At 43.0% G+C, this 26,898-nt stretch overlaps 1 protein-coding gene and 1 long non-coding RNA gene across 5 annotated transcripts; one reads left to right on the top strand and one right to left on the bottom strand.

Moving 5' to 3' along the window:
- Positions 1-1,673: 1,673 nt before the first annotated feature.
- ERN2 (endoplasmic reticulum to nucleus signaling 2) lies at positions 1,674-26,898 on the bottom strand. 4 transcript variants are annotated; one of them, XR_012849561.1, is made up of 23 exons: positions 26,614-26,897; positions 21,909-22,026; positions 16,717-16,750; positions 15,738-15,810; positions 15,122-15,194; positions 14,382-14,504; positions 13,811-13,912; positions 13,413-13,674; positions 13,020-13,098; positions 11,925-12,072; positions 11,336-11,454; positions 10,682-10,867; positions 10,318-10,549; positions 9,341-9,431; positions 8,142-8,331; positions 5,586-5,685; positions 4,973-5,172; positions 4,413-4,560; positions 4,021-4,148; positions 3,536-3,659; positions 3,308-3,368; positions 3,074-3,141; positions 2,141-2,160 (listed from the first exon to the last, which is right to left on the bottom strand). XR_012849561.1 is itself a non-coding variant. In XM_075830497.1 (22 exons), exons 1-22 carry the CDS (start codon positions 26,665-26,667, stop codon positions 1,978-1,980), a joined length of 2,835 nt encoding a protein of 944 aa, XP_075686612.1. In that variant the 5' UTR covers positions 26,668-26,897; the 3' UTR covers positions 1,674-1,977. The 4 variants fall into 4 exon arrangements, 3 of the variants coding, with proteins under 3 accessions (XP_075686612.1, XP_075686613.1, XP_075686614.1); XM_075830497.1 differs by lacking the exon at positions 3,308-3,368 and having other exon boundaries at positions 1,674-2,160; XM_075830498.1 differs by lacking the exons at positions 2,141-2,160; positions 3,074-3,141 and having other exon boundaries at positions 3,308-3,382.
- Positions 3,576-5,706, top strand: LOC142655862 (uncharacterized). The gene is made up of 3 exons (XR_012849562.1): positions 3,576-3,667; positions 4,019-4,200; positions 5,596-5,706. It is a non-coding gene; the product is annotated as an uncharacterized LOC142655862 (long non-coding RNA).

Genomic DNA, 26,898 nt, shown 5'->3' with positions numbered 1-26,898 from the left:
AGACCTAAAACCTGCACAACCACTGATCTGGGGGCAAGAAGCCTCAAGACAGGAGCCACTACTGAGGCATACTGTAGATCTAAAGGGGGTGCTTTCAAAAACTCCAGATTATTCAAGGCAGAAATTCAATTTTGATATTGGCACATTTAATGCAGTTTATCATTAAAAATACTATGTACACACTCCCCAACCAAATACAAAATAAATTACATCCTTAAAAAAAAAGTCCTTTTAAAAATAATTACTTCATTTGTTAAGGCTTCATTCACATCTGTGCCGGGTTTCCATCAGATCTGTCAGGGGAACCGGTGAATGGAGAAACAAATGGAAACCATAGTACCATTGAATTCAATGGTTCTGCTTCTGTTGCAAATGGTTTGTTTGTTCCATAAGGTGTTTGTGGTTTTTGGGGGAGGAATCCATAGTATAGTCAACTGTTTGATTCCACCAAAAAAAAAAAGCCTTACGGAACTGAGACAGACAAACCCTTCACAACAGCAGCGTTACTGAAAGCTCTGGTTTATATCCATGGCCACCCCTGATGCAGATGTGAACAAAGCCTAAGGGTATGTTCACACGGCCTATTTTCAGATGTAATTCTGGCAAATTACACCTGAAGACGGCTCCATTACGTCAGCAAACATCTGCCCATTGCTTGCAATGGGTTTTACGATCTGTTCAAAAGAGGTGTAAATTTACACGTCAGTCAAAAGATGGCATTTAAAAATACGCCTGTGTCAAAGTGCATGTCACTTCTTGGGCTGTTTTTCATTGACTGAAATTCAGGAGCTGTTTGAGCCTGAAAACAGCACTGTAATTTGCCGTTGCGTGTGAACATACCCTAAGATGAGGGAGGGGGGGGGGGGGGGGGGAGGGAAATAAAATCTGAGTGCTATTTTTTTTTTTCCCTGTAAATATCACAGGAATAAACTCCTGCATAGATGGAATGTAAAGTGACTGCCCCAGAGAATGGAGTGTTTCCACAGTATTCATATATGTAAAGGGTTTGTTCATCGCGATCACTGTTACTAACTGGATGTTTGGCAATTGGCTGGTTTTGGCGGGGCAGCAGCTGGAACCTCCAATGATCAGTTCATGGTGAACCACGCAGTCATGACAAGTTCTTAACGACCTCCATTTGCCCTAATAGGACAAGTGAGACAACTTTTTCCTCCAGTAAGAGACTTTAGTGCCACATCACGGTTCTTAATTTGCACCAAAATAGGAACAGATTTCAGAAAAGTAAACAGTTTTTATACTAATCTCTAACCTGTGGCACTGCAGCTACTATAAGACTACAACTCTCAGCAGGCTGGGAGTTGGAGTGTCTCACTGCTGCAGTGTGACAAGTTGAAGACTCCTGCTTTAGGCTAGGTTCACACGACCACATTACCGTCCGTAATGGACGGACGTATTTCGGCCGCAAGTCCCGGACTGAACACAGTGCAGGGAGCCGGGCTCCTAGCATCATAGTTATGTACGACACTAGGAGTCCCTGCCTCCCCGTGGAACTACTGTCCCGTACTGAAAACATGATTACAGTACGGGACAGTTGTCCTGCAGCGAGGCAGGGACTCCTAGCGTCGTACATAACTATGATGCTAGGAGCCCGGCTCCCTGCACTGAGTTCGGTCCGGGACTGCCGGCCGAAATACGTCCATCCATTACGGACGTTAATCTGGTCGTGTGAACCCAGCCTTAATGGGATTTGTAACTGTTTTTTGAAACCAGTCTCTGAGAGGAGCCCGCTAGCTAGAACGGACTGGGCAACAACTCCGTATATGAAAAAGGCGCCTTTGTGTTTGCACATTATCTAAAAGCAAAAGGTGATGATAAAATAATTGTGCAAATCCCTAAGGCAGTGCAATAAATTGTATAAAAATACAGAGCCTGGTCCCAATGTAGTTCTCTTCGGCTAGTGCCAGCGCTGATGACCCCCAAGATACAGGCCTGGTCCGGTTACTTCTAGCTGCAGCCTCAATGTCCGAGCTCCAAATGATAATAGGGGTGAAAAAGTCTTTCACGTGCGCACTGTTCTAAAGCCTGGTGCGTATGTAGGAGCAAAAGTGAGAAACGTGAGGTAAAATAAGCCACAAAGTCATCCGGGACAGAGCCGAGTGTTTCCTGGACTTCAACCGGCAGCTCATGGTAATGATGTTTCTGGAGGAACAGTAAACATTGACCACATTATAGTTAAAGGCTATGTCCACTTTTGAAACAATTTTTTTTTTCTAATGCTCAGATGTATTTAAAATTTTTTAAAAAAAGAAGCAACTTTCCAATTCTTTAGTAAAAATTTGCTACTGTTTTTGTATACAACTCCTATGCAAATCTGCATCTCCATGGTAACAGACTACAAACAATCCCTGTGTAGTCTGACTCCCTTCCATCGGTTCCTTACTTCTTGCTAATGCCCATTTAGTAGTTTACCAAAATAGAGAACCGGTGGAAGGAATAGTGGCCACATTTGTGGGTTTTTTTTCATACTCCCAAATGTATGTTTCTTTGGCCAAATGTTTGTCCCATCGCTTAAAGGAATATTCCGGTTTCAGGAAAAAGCTTATTTATTCTTTAGTGAAAAGTTGGAATTGTATAATATTCTTTGTGCATCATTTTACCACTGTTTTGAAGACTGCTTGTAGCCATTGAGCGGAATCGTTCCTAGATATGTAAATTTGTCCTGGTCAAGTGATGATCACACAGCTGCACCGTTTGTTTCAGTACAATTATCGAAGCCATGTACCTGTATGATCATCACATGGCCTGGACAGCATTTTCAGCCCCGGTAAATAAACAAACCACAAAGATCCCCATTCAATGACTGTAGGCAGAGATCTTGAAAACTGTATGGAATTAATGCACAAAGTATTTTAGAAAATTGTAAAACTTCTTATACAATGAATAAGCTTTATTTGTGAAAACAGCAATTTCCCTTTTAGCGACATAGCAGATGACACACACGGAGATCTGGATGTGTCACTCATTCTGCGAGGAGGGGGAGGTGCGATTGGCATTGTAGAAAATAACCAATTCCCAAGCAGCTTATAATTCAGTCTGCTATGGTGTAATCTACCTTGTTTCTCATGGCTCGGAGTAAATCTCGTACGGAATTTCCACGATACGAACGGAATTTTCTCAGGTCTATTTAAAAAAAAAAAAAACAAAAAAAAAAAAAGAATAGAAATTACTTTGCAATATTGAAAAAGGTAACAGGCACACACTGAATAATTTTTGTGGCTGGTTTTATACTTTACATGTGGATGTTATACTACATAAAAGTTGAATAAATTAAATACTTATACTGTACCGAGCAGTTACAGTCTGTATTATACTCCAGAGCTACATTCACAATTCTATAGGCTTCAGAGCTGAAATCGAAAAGCTGTTTATTGAAACAAAAATGGAGGTTTTGTTTAAACAACTAATCACATTTCAGCTGTCACTTTTCTACAACCGTATTAGTTGCAATATGGCTGACATCCCCCGCTTGTTTCCAGCACTAGTTTTTTTATAAAAAAAGCCACTGTGATGTCACCTGTCTGTAGGGGAACAGATATGTGTAATCTCCAGTTAACTCGGACAACAGAACGAGCGTCTGTCTCCAGGCTGATAATCAGGGGGCTCTCCTGTGGCTCCTTCTCAATGCGGTCACTGACATCCTAAAGGGGCAAGAAGAAAAAAAATTTTAAAAAAAATCACTCGTTACGGTTTGGTTTGTCTGCCACTGCCACAAGGGGGAGTTTTCTGAAGATGGATTGACACAGCTCCTATTGAACACAATGATAAATCTTCAGTCTTCAGAAAGCTTACGCTCCTCCTGCAAGCAGCTACAATTTAATTATTTAACTCTACGTTTATCTGAAGGAGAGCGGGGGATTTGTAGCGCTGAAAAACTGAGTTCCGACCCCTATAAAGATATTTTAAGAAATGATTCAGCACAGTAATTTGGATCTATTTTAGATGTCTATATAATGACATAATATAATAGACAAATTTTTTTAACCATTCTGCCAATCAGACCTGAAAAAACTGCAACTGTTTTTCACGGGCCCAGAAGAACGGATGTCTCAGAACGCGAGGTGCTGAAGGCCGGAGCTTTGGGTCACTGCTGATCATGCCTTCAATCAAATCCCGCGCTACCACGTGGTCTGCAGATACAGTTCGGGGGAATTACATAGTTGGTAGCCATAGTAGGTCCAGGTATTAAACATAATGGTCCATATATATAATCCGCAATGTTTAGGGTATGAAACAGAACTGAAGTACCAAAAGCGTGAACGTACCCCTGTCAACGTACCCCTGTCAACGTACCCTTGCTGTCCAAATGACATCGAATTGGTTGCTCTGGTCAACATCACGGCCATATTTTATATACATAACACCCAATATGAAGATATTCTACAGCTTTTTACCATGCGTCTCCTCCTGAAGCTGCGGCAGATTATATGACCCATTTAATATATTCCCTTGTCTCCTCAGGCGGTCTCCAAAAGGATGTTGTCCACTTGCCAGGACATAGTAAAATACGCAACCAGCAGAGAAAACGTCCACCGCAGCGGTCTGAGAATACAAAACACAAATCCTCCCTGTAAGGCTGGGTTCACACGAGCATGTTACGTCCGTAATGGACGGAACGTATTTCGGCCGCAAGTCCCGGACTGAATACAGTGCAGGGAGCCGGGCTCCTAGCATCATAGTTATGTACGACGCTAGGAGTCCCTGCCTCGCTGCAGGACAACTGTCCAGTACTGTAATCATGTTTTCAGTACGGGACAGAAGTTCCCCGGAGAGGCAGGGACTCCTAGCGTCGTACATCACTATGATGCCAGGAGCCCGGCTCCCTGCACTGTGTTCGGTCCGGGACTTGCGGCCGAAATACGTTCCGTCCATTACGGACCGAACATGCTCGTGTGAATCCAGCCTAACTGCGCGCCTGCTTTCCCGTATCGGATACAATCCTGTAATCACTTACTGGATTTTGCGTCCTTCCATCACGTAGAACCTCCGGTGCGATCCAGCCCTCTGTACCGGGGATACCGGAGCGCAGACTGAAACTGTTTCGTCCCACTCCCAGCTTCTTACAGAGACCAAAGTCTGAAATAACGGCTCTCTGTCTGCCCTGGGCATTGGGCAGGGAGATGAGGATATTACACGGCTTGAGGTCTCTGTGCACTGTGAAGTAACCAACAATATACTCAGTCCGGGCCAGATTATAGAAAAGGCAAAATGGGCAAATGCCCTTTGCCATCCGGAGGCCACCATGAGGATTCCTAGCAGTGCGCGGTCTGTCCTCCGGGCCTTGTATAGCACTGTTATTTGGGTCGTTTATGGCGGTATTATTAGAGCACTGTATAGCATTATTACTTAGTCAATAGTTCTGGTATTTGGGCATTATGGTGGCATTATTTGTGCACTATATGGTAGTTTGTGAAAGTCTATTGTGTTTGTGATATAGTTTGTCATCTTCAAAAACGTAGGCCCCGCCCATTAAGTGACACAAAAAGTCACTCCCCTTTTTGCTAATATGTTATATAAGATTTAGATATTATTGAACAAGGTTTTTTAAAAAAGTCAATATGTCTCACCAATATTTAGAGAGTGCAGATGGGCGAGTCCAGACATAGCTTGATGGAGAAGGGTGACGTGATCGAGGCCGGCGCAAGGAAAAGTGGGATTCTCCACATACTGCAGCGAAAAAAATAAAATATGGGGTTAATATGTGTTGTGTTATAAGCCTTTTATTTTTGTCTCTGGTCTCTTTCCTATTTTGGAATAAAAGTAAAAGCTGTATACTTTCATAAATATTCCCCTTTAAATTTCTGGATCAAGACTCCACTAAACGGACATGTAGCAGAGTTTAACCACATGGGGATAGATAAAGAACCAGTACTATCTATATGTACATCATTTACAGAGCGAGAGGCAGTACTATCTATACGTACATCATTTACAGGGAGAGAGTGAGAGGCAGTACTATCTATATGTACATCATTTACAGGGAGAGAGAGAGTGAGAGGCAGTACTATCTATACGTACATCATTTACAGGGAGAGGGAGAGAGAGAGGCAGTACTATCTATATGTACATCATTTAAAGGGATAGATGGAGAGGGAGAGAGAGAGGCAGTACTATCTATATGTACATCATTTACAGGGATAGATGGAGAGGGAGAGAGAGGCAGTACTATCTATATGTACATAATTTACAGGGAGAGAGAGAGAGGCAGTACTATCTATATGTACATCATTTACAGGGAGAGAGAGAGAGGCAGTACTATCTATATGTACATCATTTACAGAGTGAGAGGCAGTACTATCTATATGTACATCATTTACAGAGTGAGAGGCAGTACTATCTATATGTACATCATTTACAGAGTGAGAGGCAGTACTATCTATACGTACATCATTTACAGGGATAGATGGAGAGAGAGGCAGTACTATCTATATGTACATCATTCACAGGGATAGATGGAGAGAGAGAGAGAGAGAGAGGCAGTACTATCTATATGTACATCATTGAGAGAGAGAGAGAGAGGCAGTACTATCTATACGTACATCATTTACAGAGTGAGAGGCAGTACTATATATATGTACATCATTTACAGGGATAGATGGGGAGAGAGAGAGCGGCAGTACTATCTATACGTACATCATTTACAGGGATAGATGGGGAGAGAGAGAGAGGCAGTACTATCTATATGTACATCATTTACAGAGTGAGAGGCAGTACTATCTATATGTACATCATTTACAGAGTGGGAGGCAGTACTATCTATATGTACATCATTTACAGAGTGAGAGGCAGTACTATCTATACGTACATCATTTACAGGGATAGATGGAGAGAGAGGCAGTACTATCTATATGTACATCATTCACAGGGATAGATGGAGAGAGAGAGAGAGAGAGAGGCAGTACTATCTATATGTACATCATTGAGAGAGAGAGAGAGAGGCAGTACTATCTATACGTACATCATTTACAGAGTGAGAGGCAGTACTATCTATATGTACATCATTTACAGGGATAGATGGGGAGAGAGAGAGAGGCAGTACTATCTATACGTACATCATTTACAGGGATAGATGGGGAGAGAGAGAGAGGCAGTACTATCTATATGTACATCATTTACAGAGTGAGAGGCAGTACTATCTATATGTACATCATTTACAGAGTGGGAGGCAGTACTATCTATATGTACAGCATTTACAGGGAGAGTGAGAGGCAGTACTATCTATACGTACATCATTTACAGGGATAGATGGAGAGAGAGGCAGTACTATCTATATGTACATCATTTACAGAGTGAGAGGCAGTACTATCTATATGTACATCATTTACAGAGTGAGAGGCAGTACTATCTATATGTACATCACTTACAGGGAGAGAGAGAGAGGCAGTACTATCTATATGTACATCATTTAGAGAGAGAGAGAGAGAGAGAGACAGAACTATCTATACGTACATCATTTACAGGGATAGATGGAGAGAGAGAGAGAGAGAGAGAGAGAGAGAGAGAGGCAGTACTATCTATATGTACATCATTTACAGGGATAGATGGAGAGGGAGAGAGAGAGGCAGTACTATCTATATGTACATAATTTACAGGGAGAGAGAGAGGCAGTACTATCTATATGTACATCATTTACAGGGAGAGAGAGAGAGAGGCAGTACTATCTATATGTACATCATTTACAGAGTGAGAGGCAGTATCATCTATACGTACATCATTAACAGGGATATATGGAGAGAGAGAGAGAGAGAGGGAGAGAGGCAGTACTATCGGTACCGATAAAGACAGGGAGGCAGTACTAACTGTAACTAAATAATTTGCAGGGGAAACCAGAAGGCAGTACTATTTGACAAAATCCTGCTGTAGGCACAAAGATGTATGGCTTTCCCCTACCAACTCGTTTAATAAGAATGACATCCTTGAGGGATTGAACCAATAGATTGTATTCTCATGAACCCATTTTACTAACGCCATAGATCTGGAGAGGAGTTAGAAATGGCTGGAACTTTTTTCATTGTTAGTTTATTTTACCTGATGTTCAAGCAAAGTAAAGAAATATTCTGAAAGATCTTCTATAAGTGATTCCTGACGACCATCGTGTCCCTTCCCTCCCATCTTCCTCTTACCTCCTGCAGGGTGGCCGCGCACAGCTCCAGGGCAATGTAATAGAACAGCCGGTCACTCTCTGTACAGAAATAGCGGATCACATTGGGATGCTCATCAGACTCTCGCAGTAACTGCACCTCCCGATCGGCCAGCGTAAAGCTCTCTGGTAGGATTCTCTTCACAGCCACTGAACGGCCGTCAAACTTTCCCCTTTAAGAAAAGACACCTTATTTTATTACTAATACAGATTTTTAGTTTTTGTTCTCCCTCTTTTAGATGTGCCCAGGAAGTAGTTACCTACAGCGGCCATTTATAGCCCCTATGGAGCTCTAGTCTTGTCAACGGGTCACAGATTCCTCAAAGAAATGAATGGATCATTCTCCCACCTGCCCTCCCTCTCTACCTGCTATAAAGGGCCTGATCTATGACAGCCTGGGTGTGAAAAGCGAGGAAATTAGGTAGGACATTATATTCATATAATGTTATTTCATATCGCTAGTATATGCCATAATATGAGTGGTGGGGGTCCGATCCCTACTGATCCAAATTAATGGGGCTATGTTTTAGCGAGTGGACAGGAGCGCTGCTGTGCAGGTAAAGAATGTGAAGAAGTAAGCAAAGCAATGGGGTCTCTTCATCCTGAGGATTAGTGGGGTCCTGACCAATCAGGATATAATGGCGTACCCTAACAATATGCCATCACTTCTAAAAGCGGGAAACCCCTTTAATCATGGTGCAATGAAAAGGTCTGCAACTGCAGAATATACTTTATGTCTCAACCCTTTGGCATTTTCACGATTTTGGTTTGCGGTTAGGAAAAAGGAAAACCCTTTTTTTACATCCAGAGGCTAAAAACCTGTACAGGAGAAGTTAAACATGGTGTTAGATTTCCGTTGCTTTAAGATATTCTTTATCCTCTCGAGGCAATCCTCTGTCACCAGTCTGGGCTGCAAGCTGATACATTGTAACAAACCCACAGAACAGCAGAGAGGTTTGTGTTGCTGCTGTGTTTAGATTACAGAAGATTGCTTGGATAGATTGCCTGGATACAATTGTAACAAACGTTCAGCTGTGAGAAGTATGAGGTCAGTAATGGTTTTCAGTCTTTGGATGTAAACAAACGTGTTTTCATTTACTGACATCAAGCAGAGATCTGCGAAACAAAGTATCATAGAAAGTTGCAGAATTTTTCATTATTCACACAATGATTTCTACTCACCTAAATACAAACGTTCCACCAGCTCCATGACCCAAAACTTCTTTGGGGGTAAAGGAAATTTTACCCACTTCTATTTCATCCTCATTGGAAGCTGCAAATGGAGAGAAGAGGAATCATGGCGACCACCAGCTGTTAACCATATAATGTACATACAGAAATATTGTGCCCGTGACAGGGGCTCTCCTGGAGTCTGGACATATTATGACCGGTAACCTGCTACATGTCGAAAAAGCAGAAACTTGCCCATAGGTTGAAATTGAAAATTCAGTCCCGGTGTCCGTCCATGGTGACACCACATGACCGTATTGTCCAATGGCTTTGCGGCTGAAACCACAGACATAGAAACATTGGCCGATGCGGTCACATGACTTTTAGAACAGGCACAAGCTCTGCTATGTTGCATTGCTAATAGGAATATAAACACAGGATTGCATTGAAACCAATAAGGTCCATTTATATATGTCTGTTTCCTGCTGACAAAAATGGAGGAGAACAGAGGGCTAGTGTAAAATTGTAGGCATTTTTAAAGTTAAAGAGGACATATCAGCTCTCCTGATGTCTATTTCAGTAAATACTTGTATATATGAAAAAACAATGCTAGAGAGCTTTTCTCAGAACACTGCATTGCGCTGTTCCTCTGTAACACCTCCTGGAAGGGTCAATAAGGTGTGTCCCTATACAGTCTTATACGGTTAGCATTGAGCAGACAGTGTCAGACTGTGCAGGGACATGCTGAATAAACAAAAGGAATGGTGATACCCAGTTATTATATATTCCCAGGAGGGATAACAGAGGAACATCACAATGCAGAAAAGATACTGTTATTTTGTGGGGAATTTAATTATTTACTAAAACAGATATATGTCCGGCGAGGCGGATATATATTGCATAGCCTAAGGAAAAACATGTTAACACGAGTGGGGGAGACCAGTAGGGCAAATACAATTCCACAATGATGAACCTGCAGTTTTACTCACCTTCTGGCTCGCCATTGCTTAACCTCTTTGTGCCATTGGTCTGACTATATTCCTGTTCTCCGCTCCTCCGCTTGCTGCTCCCTGAGCTTTGTTCTCCGGTCGTGACTGGGCTTTCAGTAGTCGTCATGTGTGGATAGGCCTCAGATGCCATTTGCTGATTCTGAAGCTGTTGAAGCTTTTCCTCAAACTGCTGCTGTAATTCTTGTTGCTGTCTGCGCTGCTGCTCCCACATCTGAAAAATTAAGACGTCATTATAATCCCTTTAATCCATTCAATTAGCTGACAACAGAAAACAACAGCTTTAATCCAACTACCTAACGAGAGAATTATGTCACTTCTCCCTCAAGAATTTACATCCTCTCACCTTGGGAAAAGTGAATCCAAACAGCACCCATCCTCCAAGTAGAAGCGTGATGATACCCGTGACAAGCAGATTGGTTATTGTGGAGTCTGGGAGGACAATTCCTGCTTCTTCTGTGGTCGTTTCCATCTTTACACGCCCCTCTGTGTCACCTTGGGGGAATCCTCCTTCATTCTGCGGGGCCAGAAACTGCAGGGAGGGAAGGTGAAGGGTTATAGGAGATGCCACTAACCAAACTGAAAACCTAAAAGGAAGACCTACCAGAAGAAAATAGACAAGTCCATTTAGTGTAAAGTACAAATGTGAAAACCGATTTTCAATATCTTACTTCTATGCGGAGATATAATGCATTGTAGTTACAGGCCTAAAGCCTGAGGCTGCACTACTGAGAGATTCTGATGACATCATGTCCTCTTCTCATTTCTGTAAGGTGCAGTGTTGTCATGGAGACCTTGTGTGGATTTGAATGAAAAAATACATTGTCCCCAATATATACATACAGAACTGGCTCTTTTCAAGTCAGGTATGATGTAGATATTGATGAAGATGGTGATTTGGTCTCCATGACAACCAGAATCTGAAGGGTACATGTTGTCAGAGTATCGCAGTATTATCAATAACAGGTGCCAGATTATCGATATTCTGGATTATTCTTACATCGTCGAATAGGGTCTTGGGTACTGGTCCGCGAATGATGTTCTCTGTATCTCTCCTCAGGGTCTCTGGAAAAGCTCGGAGCATGGTCGTGTGAACAACGTGAGGAACTTCATGGTGTCCTTGATGGAAGAAATGTGAAGAGAAAGTGTCATTTATATTAAGTTCTATATATCCGGATGAGGGTCTGTGGAGACCCCTGGATAAAAACAACGTCAATGCTCGTGTTATGATGTAAATTTAGGCCCTGGTGGGTGAAAGATGGTGTAGGCCCCAGTTGCATTGTCTCAATGTCCTAGGCTAAAATTTGGCCCTGTATAAAATACACCAAACACACAGTCATAGAACAGGGAGAGACAAAACTCTGTTGTCTTTTTGGGCCATTTAACCCGCTCTAGGGGCCAATCTCACGCTATTAGTCGCCTGGCACTAGGAACGTTCACATACATCAATAGAAAATAACCAAAAAAACAAGGCGCTCACCATGAACAATGACGCCATAGTGCTGCAGCCATCTTCTTATTTGAGATATATAAAATCACAACAGGGGAAAATGACAACGTTCACACATCTGGCCTTCCCCCTTTTTTACCTATAAGCAGCCATTGATTTGCAGTCACAATGCTTCCGAGTGGGTACTTGACATCTGTGGTCGGTGTTACTTCAAACTCAGTGGACTCCTTCAGTGTGACATCCTGAGTGGTGGGACCCTCTATCCGGGCCAGTGTGATTCCCCGGGGCTAGAAGGGATACCAAAGGATGATTTATTAAAACACGGAATAGCAAAAGGAGTATCTAAAATATACAGTACATGAAGAATGGAAATACTGACTTTATCAGTGGGAGAAGTCCCATGACAACACTTACTACCCGTCTTCTGGCTTTTTTAACTTTGGGACTCGTCAATGCCCACACCCTAGCTGACAGTGTTATGCGGATACATTAAAAGGGTTCTCCAGGCCGATTATATTGACGGCTCGTGTGTTATCATAATGCTGTATACAATGGCACAAAGGAAACAGGTTAAAAGTTAAAATGCTGTTTTGCGGAGTATTCATGTCCCTATGAAAACACTTACGGAATTCTGGTCTTATTCAGCCTTGTCATAGGGACAATGCATAAATCAAAATCCATCTACATTAAAGGGATTTTCCGGGATTTTTATATTGAAGTCCAATCCTTAGGATAGGTCATTAATATCAGATTGGTGGGGGTCCGACTCCCAGCACCCTCACCGATCAGCGGACCTGAGGAGCTGCGGTAACTAAAACAGAACACAGGTGAATAGGACCGGGCCGGAGAAAACTGAAATCCCATGCACAGCCGCTGTGCCTGGTAAACTATGATGAGCCCTCTGTGTTAGTCACCGCCGCCACTTTAGTCAGCAAAACGGTGGGGGTGAAGGCAGTCGCCCACTGATCTGATATTGGTGACCTCTCCAAAGGATAGGACATCAATATAAAAGTCTCTGAAAATCCCATTAAAGTCGATAGATTTTAATTTATGCAATGTCCCTATGACAAGGCTGAACAAGACCAGAACCCAGGTAGTGTTTTGCGGAGTATTAACCCTTCACATTACCTTTGTGCTATTATATACAGCGTTAGGACGACCAATAAAAAACTTCCTTGTAAGATCAGTTATAACTGGATGGACATCAGCAAACGTATATATAAAATATTCTCACCACTACCGAGACTCCCTCATGGATCAGCGATGTGGAAGCATAGAATCCACTGGCATGCTTCCCCACATACAGAGACGGCCTGTAAAAAAAAAAACAGAAACTTTATATATACCCCCCAAAAAGTAAATAAAAGTAGTGGCTGCTAGAGGGGAGAAGGTAAAGTTGCAACGTCTGGAGAACCTAAAAGCAAGTGTTCAATTTCCCTGCAGCGCCACCACAGGGAAAATGAAGCATTACATGGTGCCAATTGAAATCAATGGGCCTTTCATGTGGCGCATGGACGTGTTGGGTCCTCCAGAGAGAAAGAGACACTCTTTGTAATCACTCTCTGCTGTGGTTAATTGATAGGGGTCTAGAGGTTTGGAGAAGAGTCTAGACGTTAGGAGCACTCACAGTAGGGGAGTCTTGGTGCTGCTCAGATCCTGCACAGCCTGGTAGTTCCGTTTGAGGAGACGGATGTCATGGGAATTGAATGTCAAGTAACGGAGGGTTTCCAGTGCGACATTCAGATGCAGGATTCGCCTCAAGCTGTCTTGGTGCCACATAAAAAGCCCGACTACGGGGGATCCGTAATTCTGCATCCATAACACTTCTCCGCTCCCCTGGTCGGCGGTCACCAGCATCCCATCTCCAGTGGAGGCAAAGTGAGCCATCTCTATGGTAAACAAGGAGAACTCATAGCCTACCATATAGCAATATAGGTAAAGAATCACATGCAATGAATACAACGTCCCAAACACATATACAGTCACTCTACAAAAACGTTGCCCTGTATGTCTTATCACACTCACTGTAGTCATAGTTCTCATCACACAGAGGAGCAGAGTAGTCGTGGAAGGTGGCATTCCAGCGCAGTTCCCGGGATTTTGTGTCATACATTGTGATCATGTACTCTGCATGGTAAAAACGGATGATTATCCTCAAAGCAATATGACATAGCAGGCAACACATATGTACAGGCCTATAAAAAGGGTTTTCGGGCCTTCTTATGAAAATTTATGAGACTTTCTAATATACTTTGTGTTTCAATTCTGCAAAATATCCAAGATCTCTGCTTGCTGTGACAAATACAACCATGGATTGTTTCCTTTCAGAGACTGGAAACCTGACCTAGCCCTGGTTACATTGTGCACTGTCAGTTGTATGTGATCAGGACAGTTTTTTTTGCCTCTGGCTGTAAACAAGAATGTTTCCATCCACTGACAGCAAGCATAAATCTTGAAAATGGTGAGGAATTAAAACACAAAGTGTATTAGAAAGTTGCAGAACTATTTATTACATAACGAGTAAGCTTTATTTATATAAAACCAGAAAAGGACATAACACTCTATAGCAAAAATTACATAAATGTATAACACTCACGTGTCCGTCCTATGTACAGGAGAGGAGTGGAAGGACACAACCCGTCAGATGACTCCGTGGATAGCGTGGTCTGCTTTTCTCCTGACTTTGGATCCACAACAAACCAGGAGTCCTGTTTCTTCCCTGCCCAAATATATTCATAGGCAGAAAATAACTATTTGCATTTAAGAGGATTACTGATAAATCGAATTATGAACCCCAATTTATTATTTAAAGGGATTTTACAGGTTCAGCAATAAAAAAAAAAAAAAAAAAAAAAAAAAAAAAGGTTATTCATTGTATAATGAAAAGTTATAACATTTTTCAATACACTTTCTGTATTCATTTCTCACCGTTTTTAAGATCTCAGCTTGCTGTCATTCAAAAGAAAACTTCAGCGTGGATTAAGATCCGTCCTGGCCATGTGATGATCACACTGGTGGTCGAGCTCTGATACCTTGTACTGTAACATGCAGTGCACCTGTGTGTCCATCACATGGTTAGAATAGATTTGTATCCACTGATAATAAACATGCAAGGCACCTACTGAATGACAGCAAGCAGAGATCTTGAAACTCGTGACGAAGTGATACTGAAAATATATTGGAAAATTGTATAACTTTCCACAAAAATATAACCTTTATTTGGATAATCCAGAATACCCATCAAGATCATTACTCAGTAAATGTGGCCCCTTCCCATCAAATATCTGGACATCCCTGGTATACATTATACAGATGCACGCACAAGTCAGCTGTTACCTGTATACAGGATTCCATCAGAGCTGCGGCAGGGGGAGGACTGCACCAATTCCTGGATGGTGAATGGTAATTTCTAGGGAATATGGAAGAACAGAAGTTACAATGACACCTTCACCTCTCCACAAATTGTTTACGAGTAGATAGTCCACGAAATAGCCATACAAGAACCGTATTCGTCTTATAAATTATTATAGCCATTTCGTTTCATATAGTTTCTTTAGGATCTGCATTCATATTGGGTTCCACATATAGCATCGAATAACCCTATAATATCCACTTTCAGAATTTGTGTTCAATTGAAACTAATTATGTCCCATTAATCTCCGGGTCCTGCCATGGGTACCAGCCATAGTCCAAAGACTCAGAACCCCCCCAAGACGTTTAGTTGCTGTATATGCAAATGAGCCTGTGTACCAAGAGAAGTGATATACAAGTGGTAGACTATACAAGGTGAATATAACAGGTCAGTCATTTGCATGTGGGCAAGCATCTGCTACACCAGGGTTGGCACCCATAGCGGTACCTCTCAAGTCATGGATAGACACACTTCATTAATAAAATAAGTTGCCCCACTGTGACCGATCATTAATTACACAATAATACATCACATTCTTACCATGAGCCCCTCCTTATTCCTTCCACCCAAGATGTACAAGCTCCCATCACTGGGGTCAGGCAGGAAAGCTGGTCTATGAGACAAAATATATTAGGTCAATGAATCATGTGTCTCTTTGGCTGTTGGGGAACAACAAGTTTCAGCATAAACAACTAGGCTTTGAAATACTAGAAAAGCTAGGTTATCATATTTTATGTCTAAGTCTATAGAGAAAGCTTACAGGGGTTGTCCAGCACTAGAAAACATGGCTGCTTACTTCCAAAAACAGCGCCACACCTGTCCATGGGTTGTGTCTGGTATTGCAGCTCAGCTCCATTAAAGTGAGTGGCGCTGAGCTGCAATACTACACACAACCTGTTGGAATAAAGCCCCCATCTAGGGCAACCCTTTTAATGGGAGCCACTAAACGGACTGCCTAAAGGTAATTTAAAAGGAGAGGGGGTCCCTCCAAAGTAGAGGACCTGTCACCTCTCCTGACATGTCTGTTCTAATAAATAATTGTATTCCCATGAAATAACTATTCTGGAGCATCTTTTCTTAGAAGTGTATGTTATGCCGTTCCTCTGTTATCCCTCCTAGAACTTCATGAAAAACGGACAACAGGGTGTCACCATTTAGGGGGGAGTGTCCCTACACAGACTAAGACTGACCAATCAGTGCAGACAGAGTGAGACTATAGAAACGCGCCCCTTTGACAAGGGGAGTGGTAACACCCAGTTATCTAATTAGTCATAAATTTCTAGGAGGTATAACAGAGGACGGCACAACTCAGAGTTCTAAGGAAATGTTTTCTAGAATTGCGATTTTATGGGACAGACAAGTATTTACTAGAATACACATGTCCGGAGAGGAGACCGGTCCTCTAGAAGTACTATTATTGTGAATGGAAGAGTTATGATTTATTTTCTAAAGGTGGAAAACTGCTCGACAGGTTATTGCACAAATCACTCTCCCCAATCAGTGTGAACACTGGACTTACTCAGACACATAGATCGGTACTTGAATCACAGGATCTGAAAGAGAAGATACAAGGAAGACAATTATCATCGTATAATATTGACATAAACGCCTTGTACATACAGTAACATACACAGATTTGTACTTATTTCTTCAAAAAGCTGTAACACTAGTGGCACAACCAAAAAAACGTGGCATAAAGCACATGCGATTATTAACTAGGGCAAACTAAATGCATATGGGATTTATATAGATCCCATTAAATTCAATAATAAATCCATATAAAGTAAGCTCCCCCTAGTGGTGACTGCAGGCAGCCAGAATTTTATCATTTAGCACTTTGGTTGTGTGAAAGCAGAGGATTTGGATCTCTGTATCAGGAAAACGGAGCCCCCAATTTTTATAAAGATGTATGATGAAGTTAATTAGCCCAGAATTTTGGACCGAAAATTAGGTGGCCATTCACTTTAAGGGCTCGTCCACCCGTAGCGGAATTGCTGCATATTTTCCGTCTGGAATTGCGGACGGAAAACACGCAGCAGAATACAGTAGCAGCAAAGTGGGTGAGATTTAACAAATCTCATCCACACGCTGCGTAAAAATTCTGACCCGAAATTGACCTGCGGTGCGTATTTTTCGGACCGCAGCATGTCAATTCCTGCTGCGGAAAGTGGACTGAATTGCTGCGTTTTTCAGAGGAGATGTCACCATCTCCCAACATTGAGAAAAACGCTGCAAAATCCGCACCATTTTCTGCAGTCAAAAACGTAGGAAATCGTGCGGTTTTTCCGCAGTGGAATGTCTGCTAGTTTCAACGAAATTTTCTACAGCAATTCCGTTACATGTGGACAAGTCCTAAGACTATAGAAGAATGGGGAAAACTGATGGAGCAGCAGTAAACTTCACTATGCCACGTTGTGCAATGATGTTAAGGAGATAGGAACAGGAATTCTTGATAGCACCTATAAAAAATTTCCAGTGAAGAGATTGAAGTTACATTAAAAGAAAAACGCCATATATTAAATTTACGCAAAATATGAACATCATCGCTCCGAATTGTAAAGGCAGTAATTCTGACATTAGAGGGGTATGCCCCCCTATTCGGAGAATGTGGACTTACTTGGGTCTTTTCAGAAGGGTCCTATTACACAAGCCGATAAGGACCGTTTGCTCCTTTCACAAGGAGCTGTGGTCAGTAATGTATAGGGACGAGCGATCATTACTACGATCGCTGATCATCATAGAGTTCCATCACGTCGCCAGCCCGTCTCCGTTTACACAGATAATTGTGCTGCCGACAACGATAATATTTGTTGCTGCATAAACGAGCAGATCAGCCGATAAACTAGTGTTCGCTCGTTCATTGCCCTGTTTGCACAGGGAAATGATCATATAAACGATTTTTGGAAAATTTGGCCGATTTTGTGCAGCCACCTCTCCATTCAGGCTGCGGATGCAGATTACCACCCCGCACGGAGTTCAATAGATGGGGGTTCCAGAGGTGGGACCAGCACTTATAGGATCGATAAATGTCTCAGGTGGGTATACCCCTTTAAAATAGGAGAATTGCTCAAAATGCAATTCCCAAATATAAAATTTAAACGGGCTCCAGATTAGAGCTTTTCTTTAATCTAAGGAAACCTGCAGATTATGTAGCCAGTCTCTTGCTAAAACACAGTACAAGGACGGCACAAACAGCGGGCAGTCAGTCAAGATAACGGCTGCAGATTGTATTGGCTGCCGTTTTGGATACGAAGAGTCACGAAACCATGAGAATGTTTAGAAGAAGCGGCGCCGGTTGCTCGGGTGAATAGAGGCGATTAATACAGGACTCGTAGGGTTTCCCTGGCAACAAGATGAAGGACTCTCCCTGTGTGAGGACGGCATCAAGTGACAACACCAGGGACAAGAAGAGTTCCTGTATAACGTACTGATACGGTCTCTGCAACAGGGTTTACTATAGTCCTTGTTAGTGTGGCGTCACATGCAGCGATTTTTAGAAAAATGACACTTTTTGTGCCGTTTTACCGGGCGATTTTTTGCAGAAAAAACGCTGTGGCCAGATGTAAGCTCGAAGTTAATGGACAAACATAAAATGCACTGCAAACGTGGTGGGGTTTTAGTAGGTGTCGTTTTTTCAAACATTTTGTAGATTTATTTTCCCTCTTCAAAAAAAGATGTCAGTGTGCGTTGCGTTTCTTAATGGGGTTTTTTGGGGTGTTTTTAAAATAAATCATATGTTGCAAAGAGGAATTTTTGCATCAGATAATCTTTGAATCACATGATTTGCATGAAAAACGCCGGTAATAGAACACTATTTAGAAAACATGCCACCAAAGACGCATGTAGCATTTTTCTAAAAAAAACAAACTTTTTGAAACGCTTTTTTTTTTTTAGCCAGACAAGAAAAACACCACACAGAAAGGTTGTGAAGAAAAAAAAAAAAAAAAAGAAAAAAGAATTTTCACTTTTTTAGACCAATTTTCAACATTTTAATTTATAAAACCAAACCCGTAGAAATTTCTTATTTTTATCTAACTATATTGTCTGCTCTAAAAGGGGCTTTCCATGAGTGGGGTTCTGGCCACCTGGATTAACTCTCCTCTCGGTCAGCGAAATATAGAGACCACGATGTGCTGCGGCCCCTTCGTTATTTTTGGCACAGCGGCTCTTTTGCTGCAGTACCAGGCACAGCCACACTAGATTGTACAGTGCTGTCCTGCTTCCCCCTTCATCCCGCTGATTGGCAGGGGTCCCGGATGTCGGACCCCCACTGCTTAAACATTGATGGCCTATCATAGTTGACTCCCAGAAAACCCCTTTAAAGTGTTTCCATCATGCACTGTAAAGAAGATTTCCACTCAAAACAAGAAGTTGGAGAGACGCAGTTTGGCGACTATATTTCTTTTACTTACTTGTGTTGTCGTGGCGGCCATGTTTGCAAAAGTGACAAAAGGTAGTGCTGCTATATTTGTTTTCATCTTTCAATTGCTTCTCAGAAACTAACTATCTACTGCCATTTTGTCAACAATATTACCAGCTGCTGAAAAGCGAATTCAATGGAGACAACCAATATGGCTGCACTTCCTGTTATCACTTTAACAAAAATGGCCGCCATAACAACACAGAAAAATATCAATATCCCTGGAAGAAAAAATAAAATCAAAAATATCAAACGTTGGCTGCTGCTCTAACTTCTGATTTACTAGTATATGAACACAGGGCCGGCTCCAGGTTTATGTGGGCCCTTGGGCGACAGACTTAATACTTTGCGGGGGAACTTACAACAGTAGAAAACGTCACTTTGTGCCCCCATATAGACATTAGGTCCCCAGTTCGTACCCCCATAAATTTAGTCCCTCCTCCCAGGTAGTGCCACACAGCCCCCTCCTCCCAGGTAGTGCCACACAGCCACCCTCCTCTCAGGGAGTGCCACACGGCTACCCTCCTTTCAGGTAGTGCCACACGGCTACCCTCCTCTCAAGTAGTGCCACACAGCCACCCTCCCTGTAGGTAGCGCCTTTGGGGTTCCCTCTAGGAGTGGAATCCCCAACCAGAGCATTGCCGATGCTCTGGCTCGGGAGTCCCCTTCGGGAGAAACCCTTGATGTCACTGTCCATATATGGGCAATGTTGTCAGGGGCAACCCCAGAGCTATAGTCCTGGGCAGAGAACTACTAGAACTCCGACTGGGACTCCTGCTCTGCTGGGCAGAGCGCTAGTAAAGGCTCTGCTCCGGTACTCCAGCTCTGAGGAAGCCCCTGACATTACTGTCCATATATGGCTAGTGATGTCAGGTGCAACCCCAGAGCCAAAGCCCCGGACGGAGCGCTACTAGCACTCTGCCTGGGACACTGCTCTGCTCCTGACAACACTGTCCATATATGGACTGTGATGTCAGGGGCTTCCCCTTAGAAAGAGTCCTGGAGCAGAGCTGCTAGTGCTCTGCCTAGGACTCCTTCTCTCGTCCTGACATCACTGCCCATATATGAACAGTGATGCCGTGACGACGGCAGCGACAGCACCCCCGAGGGTAGTGGGCCCCGGCACTTGCCCGTGTCCGCCGGGTGCGGATGCCGGCCCTGTATGGACATCTTACAATTTGGGTGGAAATCCTCATTAATTAAAGATGCATTCAGGCCGTAGCTATAGGCATTCCTCCCAGCCGCCCCATTTTTTTTGCAGAACTGTCCCGCAATACAAACCTCAAAAGGGGCGGGGATTCTGAAAATGAGCCTTAATGGGGTTTTCCCATGAGAGACATTTATGACATATCCACAGGCTATGTCAAACGTCAGATGGATGCGGGTCCCACCTATCTCCAGAACGGGGCCCCCCTAAACCCCGTAATAACGCTAGATGCATTTATCACGCATCCCCCATAGACTAGAGTCTATGGAGGGATGCGTGAAAAAATAGGACATGTCCTATTTTCACACGGACCCTTCACGTGGTCCGTTGCAACAATGGTGGTGTGAACGGCCACATTGAATATAGCACATATAGCATGTCCGTTTTACACGTGTAAAAAAACGCAGCGTTTTTACTGCGTTGCAATTCCGTATGGCATCAGTGTACAGTGCTCGTCTGCGTTTTTTACGCGCGTATGTCATCCATATGTCACGTGTTTTTTACGTCAATAATAAAAAAAAAAAACTAAGGAGGGGGTTTTATTTTTTCCTCATCATTTCTTTAGCATTTCTGGTGGGTGAAAAACACAGACAGCTCACAAATGTCGTCCAGGTGCTGTCCGTTTTTTTTTCACGCACCCATTGATTTCAATAGGCTGCGTGGTGCGCAAAAACGCACCAAAATAGGACATGCAGTGAGTTTCACGTAACGGACACACGCTGCGTGCAAAAACACCACATGTCAGAATAGCCCCCATTGATTTTCATAGGTCCGTGTGGGGTCTGTGAAAAAAACGGACGTGAAATACGCTCGTGTGAATAAGGCCTTAAGACGTCATCCGTGTTTTCCACGCACCAGTTTCTAAAGAACTGATGAGGGGAAAAAACCACCTCCTTCAGATTTTTTTGGTGATGTAAAAGACGGATGACATACGGATGACATACGCACGTAAAAAACGCAGACGCGCACCGTACACGGATGTCACATGGAACTGCAACGCAAGAAAAACACTGCGTTTTTTACGCATGCAAAATGGACATGTTCGTGTGAGTAAGGCCGTCGTCTTTTACCCCAGAACACTTACCGTCTTTCAAGGTCCATAGTACATCTCCGGTCTTCTTACTTACAGCGTGAAATTTCCCATCCAGCGTCGAAACAAAGAGCATCGCTTCCGGGATAGAGACGGAGGCTCCTGTGTCACACTGCAATACAAAACACCACGATCATTAGTCCTGACAAAATTATAATTAATGGGGCACATAGTATAAAAGGAACTGTCCAGGCAAGGTGAGGGAGATTTATCAAAACTAGTGCAAGGGAGAAATGGAGCAGTTGCCCATAGCAACCAAAGGGCCTCTGAAGAATGAGAGCTGGAATCTGACAGGTTGCTATGGGCAACACTTCCACTTTCCTTTGCACTAGTTGTGAGAGATCTGCAACCTCAAAAAACTATGGGGCAAAATTGTCAAAACGGTCTAACAATAAACAGTCTTTGTTGCCCCTAGCAACCAATTACAGCACAGCTTTCACATCTTATAGGGCTCTTGAAAAATGAAAGCTGTGTTATGATTGGTTGCTATGGGCAATCCCTTTAAGGATTTTTTAGTACTCGATTTGCAAAGCAGTACCCAAATACATTCAGGCTGTTGTCTACAACACGTCCAGCAGGAAGACTATGGGTATGTTCACACACACTATTTACGGACGTAATTCGGGCGTTTTTGCCCCAAATTACGTCCGAAATAGCGGCTCAATAGCGTCGACAAACATCTGCCCATTCATTAGAATGGGTCTTACGATGTGCTGTGCAGACGGTCATTTTTTTTACGCCCCGCTGTCAAAAGGCGGGGCGTAAAAAAGACGCCCGCGTCAAAGAAGTGCCTGTCACTTCTTCAGACGTAAATGGAGCCGTTTTCCATTGACTCCATGGAAAAACAGCTCCATTTAACGTCCGTAACGGACGCAGCAAAAAGCGCCTGAAAACAGCACCGTAATTTCAGCCGTTACGGACGCTGTCGTGTGAACATACCCTATAAGAACCAGAAATTACATTACTTATCTTGTACTGATCCTGAGTTACATCCTGTATTATACTCCACAGCTGAATTCGCAATTCTACAGGCTTTAGAGCTGACATTTCCCAGCATTTCTAGCTGGATCAATGGCTGCACCGAGAATACTCTGGTGATTTGCATTCTGGGAAGTCTTGTCTTTACACCAGGTACTGAATAGTAATCTGACATAAGAAAAACTCAGACTGTCGAGGATGTGTCTGCCAAGCTTCTTTATTGTGAATGCAGCTCTGGAGTATAATACAGGATGTAATTTAGGATCAGTACCGGATAAGTAATGTATGTACACAGTGACTCCACCAGCAGAATAGTGAGCGCAGCTCTGGAGTATAATACAGGATATAACTCAGGATCAGTACAGGATAAGTAATGTAATGTATGTACACAGTGACTCCAGCAGAATAGTGAGTGCAGCTCTGGAGTATAATACAGGATGTAACTCAGGATCAGTACAGGATAAGTAATATAATGTATGTACACAGTGAATGCACCAGCAGAATAGTGAGTGCAGCTCTGGAGTATAATACATGATGTAACTCAGGATCAGTACAGGATAAGTAATATAATGTATGTACACAGTGACTCCACCAACAGAATAGTGAGTGCAGCTCTGGAGTATAATACAGGATGTAACTCAGGATCAGTACAGGATAAGTAATATAATGTATGTACACAGTGAATGCACCAGCAGAATAGTGAGTGCAGCTCTGGAGTATAATACACCATGTAACTCAGGATCAGTACAAGATAAGTAATGTAATGAATTTATAAAGCTACTCAACTCTTTATGTAGAGTAATTTTATATATGAACTGTAAAATAATATTTAAAGATGAGCATGTCTATATGACAAGACTGGGCACCTGTCAAATGCCAGAAACTAAAAAATAATAACTTGTCACTAGAGGGGCTGCTCAGCTCTGTATATATCTTCCCCTATAGAACTAGATTTCTTCACAACATAGGCCTTTCCAGATGCTCATTGGGGAGATGTATTTTTAAAAGTGCATTTTTTAAAATGACAAGACTCGCCTTGCTCACCTGTAGTGAGACACACCTGGCGAGTAGTAGTAGTGCACAGGGAGCTACAACCACTCCTACACCTGAAAGCTACGGTAAAAGCTCCCCATCCCCCAAATACACTAGCCTGTATGTGATCATGCACTTTATAGTAATGGCTGACACACCTGCCCGCTGCACTGTTTACACAATGGGTGGATTAATCCAGGCGCCTTCAACAATAGAAAGCACAAGAGTCACATGACGCAGGGTGACACACGTGAAACTGGACTGGTGCAACACATATGACTTGTGGAAGCAGGACCATGCCCCCAGAAGCCCCCTGCCATCATGATATAGACTCGTGTCTGCAGCCAGGAGAAAAAAAATTAATGACACATTCCAGTAAATTCCCTTCGAGTGCACGGTGCGTTCACAAGACCATGCGCAACGATAGTTCCGGCACAAAGGGGTCAGAAAAATATATATAATAAACTGAGTAAAAACTATATAAATCGCTATAAAAAAATGATTATTAGGATAGGCTGGGACTTGTAGTTCTTCACATCTGGTGTGGTAGACGCTTTGAGGAACTACATGTACCAGCATCCTCAGACAAGGAGTCCAAAAACCTTTTTAAATGACAATACTTGATGACAAAGTTGTAGGCTGCCGCCTATTGCTAGGAAGGAGCGCAAGAAATTTCAGTGACTATCAGAGCCATGTATATAAAAAGAGACACCGCACCTTTAAGAGCACATTCCCACCGCCCATGTCCATCAGTAAAACACAAAAGGGGCACATATCAAAAAATGCCCCAGAAAGGTGGAGCACAATGTTTCAGGCGACTTGCGACAAACACAATGGAATTCTTACAATCGACCCACGACTCCGCCTTCGTACCATACCGAAACATTGAGGTTGGACAAGTCGCAATAACGCCGCAATTTTACCACGACTCGCAGCCGATTCAATGTTTCTGAATAGTTGCGCCAAATTTATTATGGACTGCAAAAAATTGACGTACATGTAGTGGACTAAGGAGGAGAACTGAGTTGCCTCTTCATTCTACTGGTCCCAACGTATATGACGCATCTTAACGGTATAACAGTATACACACAGTGCAGGTGGAGTTCCCCTTTAAGCAAGGTTAAGTTACGAACATTAGGCCTGCAGGTGTGAATTCCAATACGTTATGTGATATACACCTGTTACTGACAGAAGCAAATATTGATTCGGGCAGTAGCGTTTCCATTCGAGAACCGGATCCTATTTGTATTGCGCAGCGTGCTACAAATAAATGGCCTATGGAGACGCGAACGGATGATGTAGACGCCATTACTGTAATAAAAAAAAGGCGTTTATCATCTGTATGCGATGACGTCATGTGATTGTGACAGTCAATCACTGCCCTATAACATGATGTCACTTTGGACAGAACTCCATAGCGGTAGGTAGGCCTCAACTGGCTGCCACGATTACATGGCACGACGTCACATCATACTGTACAGATGACAAACAGGAAGGAGAAAGGACATGCGTGTGGCAGTGGCAGTGGTAGTACAAAAAAATTGAGAAAAATGTAAGAAAAAAAAAAAAAGATTGTAATACACTTACTGTATGAATTCTCCTGTCCCTCACCGCTGATCCCTTTTGTTGTTTGTGGATTTACAGTAATTTTGCATCCATGGCTGCCTCTGGACAGTACATTACTATGCGTGAAACATCACTCCGGCCACAGCGACTGGACAAGCTGGCTCTGAATACATGGCACCGAGAGGGATCAGCGGCGAGAGACGGCAATACAATTAACACTATAAATTTTTATTGGAAGCCCCCCCCCCCCCCCCCAGGTTGGAAAACCCCTCCAAAAATTGCATTTGTGGTTTTAATAAGCATTTTTACACTTGATGGGTTTTTCCATCGTCAATGGGGGACGATGACACCCCCAAATCACAGAACCAGAAATCCCATCATAAAAACATCTACGGTAAGAAAGTTGCATTGGCCGAGCAGAGTCAAATTACAGTTAAAAAACTACTTCCTCAGAGACCGGAGGATGGAGTGAAAGGGGTTAAACCAAGCCCAGTGCTGCTGACAGTGACGTAAAATTACGATTAAAGAGGGCTCCCGGACACATTGGGGCACATGTCTGGCACTAACTGAAATGGAGAAACATGAAATTGTTTTATTTTTTATGCCCCATCTAGTTTTGCGACAATACATGAATCAGTTGCAAATTCGCTGGCCATAAGGTCGCACTGGCTAATTAATTCTCAAATTTTAGAAATGAGTTGATTCTTCCATTGTATTCTAGGGACTGGCAAATCGTGTCGCTCATCTCTATGCCCCATATTTATAAAGGGGCTATGACAGTTCTGCCCATCACATGTAATTCCATATATTTATCATAGTGATAATTCATATATATCTACCCCCCCCCCCCCCCCCATTGTGCTAATCGGAGCCTGTCGCAACGTGGCAGCGCACAAAAGTGATAGGAATTAAAACGTTTGCGGCTCTACAGCAGTTGTGGAACTACAGATCCCAGCAAACCTTGTGAGTTTAAGACCGCTGTTCTATCTTAGATCACAGATCTTGACCCTGTGGTTTTTCAGTGGTTGTGAAACTACAACTCCCAGCATGCCCTGACACCTGTAGGCTGGGAGTTGTCGTTTCACAAGGTTGAAGACCACTATTCTAGATCTTAGTTACTCACCTGGGTAAGCTGTGTGAGGCACAGGCCCAGTGCCAGCCAAAAAGCAGGGTGCATACTGTTGGGGGGGTTGTCACCTGCAGACTCTGGGGGGTCTCTGGCGGTCTACTCATCCTCTTCCTCAATAGATACAGCCGCAGTGAGTGAGTTAGTGTCCCGCCTCCATAATCCGGGTGAGGTGGGCTGAGTGCTGTATACACAGTACAGGGTGAGCTGGGTGTCAGTTTCCGGGTGTCAGGCGGATCTCGGATAGAATAACACTTCTCCACCTGTCTGAGTCCAGAGGAT

Source organism: Rhinoderma darwinii, chromosome 6 (genome assembly GCF_050947455.1).
Source record: "Rhinoderma darwinii isolate aRhiDar2 chromosome 6, aRhiDar2.hap1, whole genome shotgun sequence".
Classification (NCBI taxonomy): Eukaryota; Metazoa; Chordata; class Amphibia; order Anura; family Rhinodermatidae; genus Rhinoderma; species Rhinoderma darwinii.
Note: the sequence above shows the minus strand (reverse complement) of the source record. Positions and strands in the feature narration are given on the sequence as shown.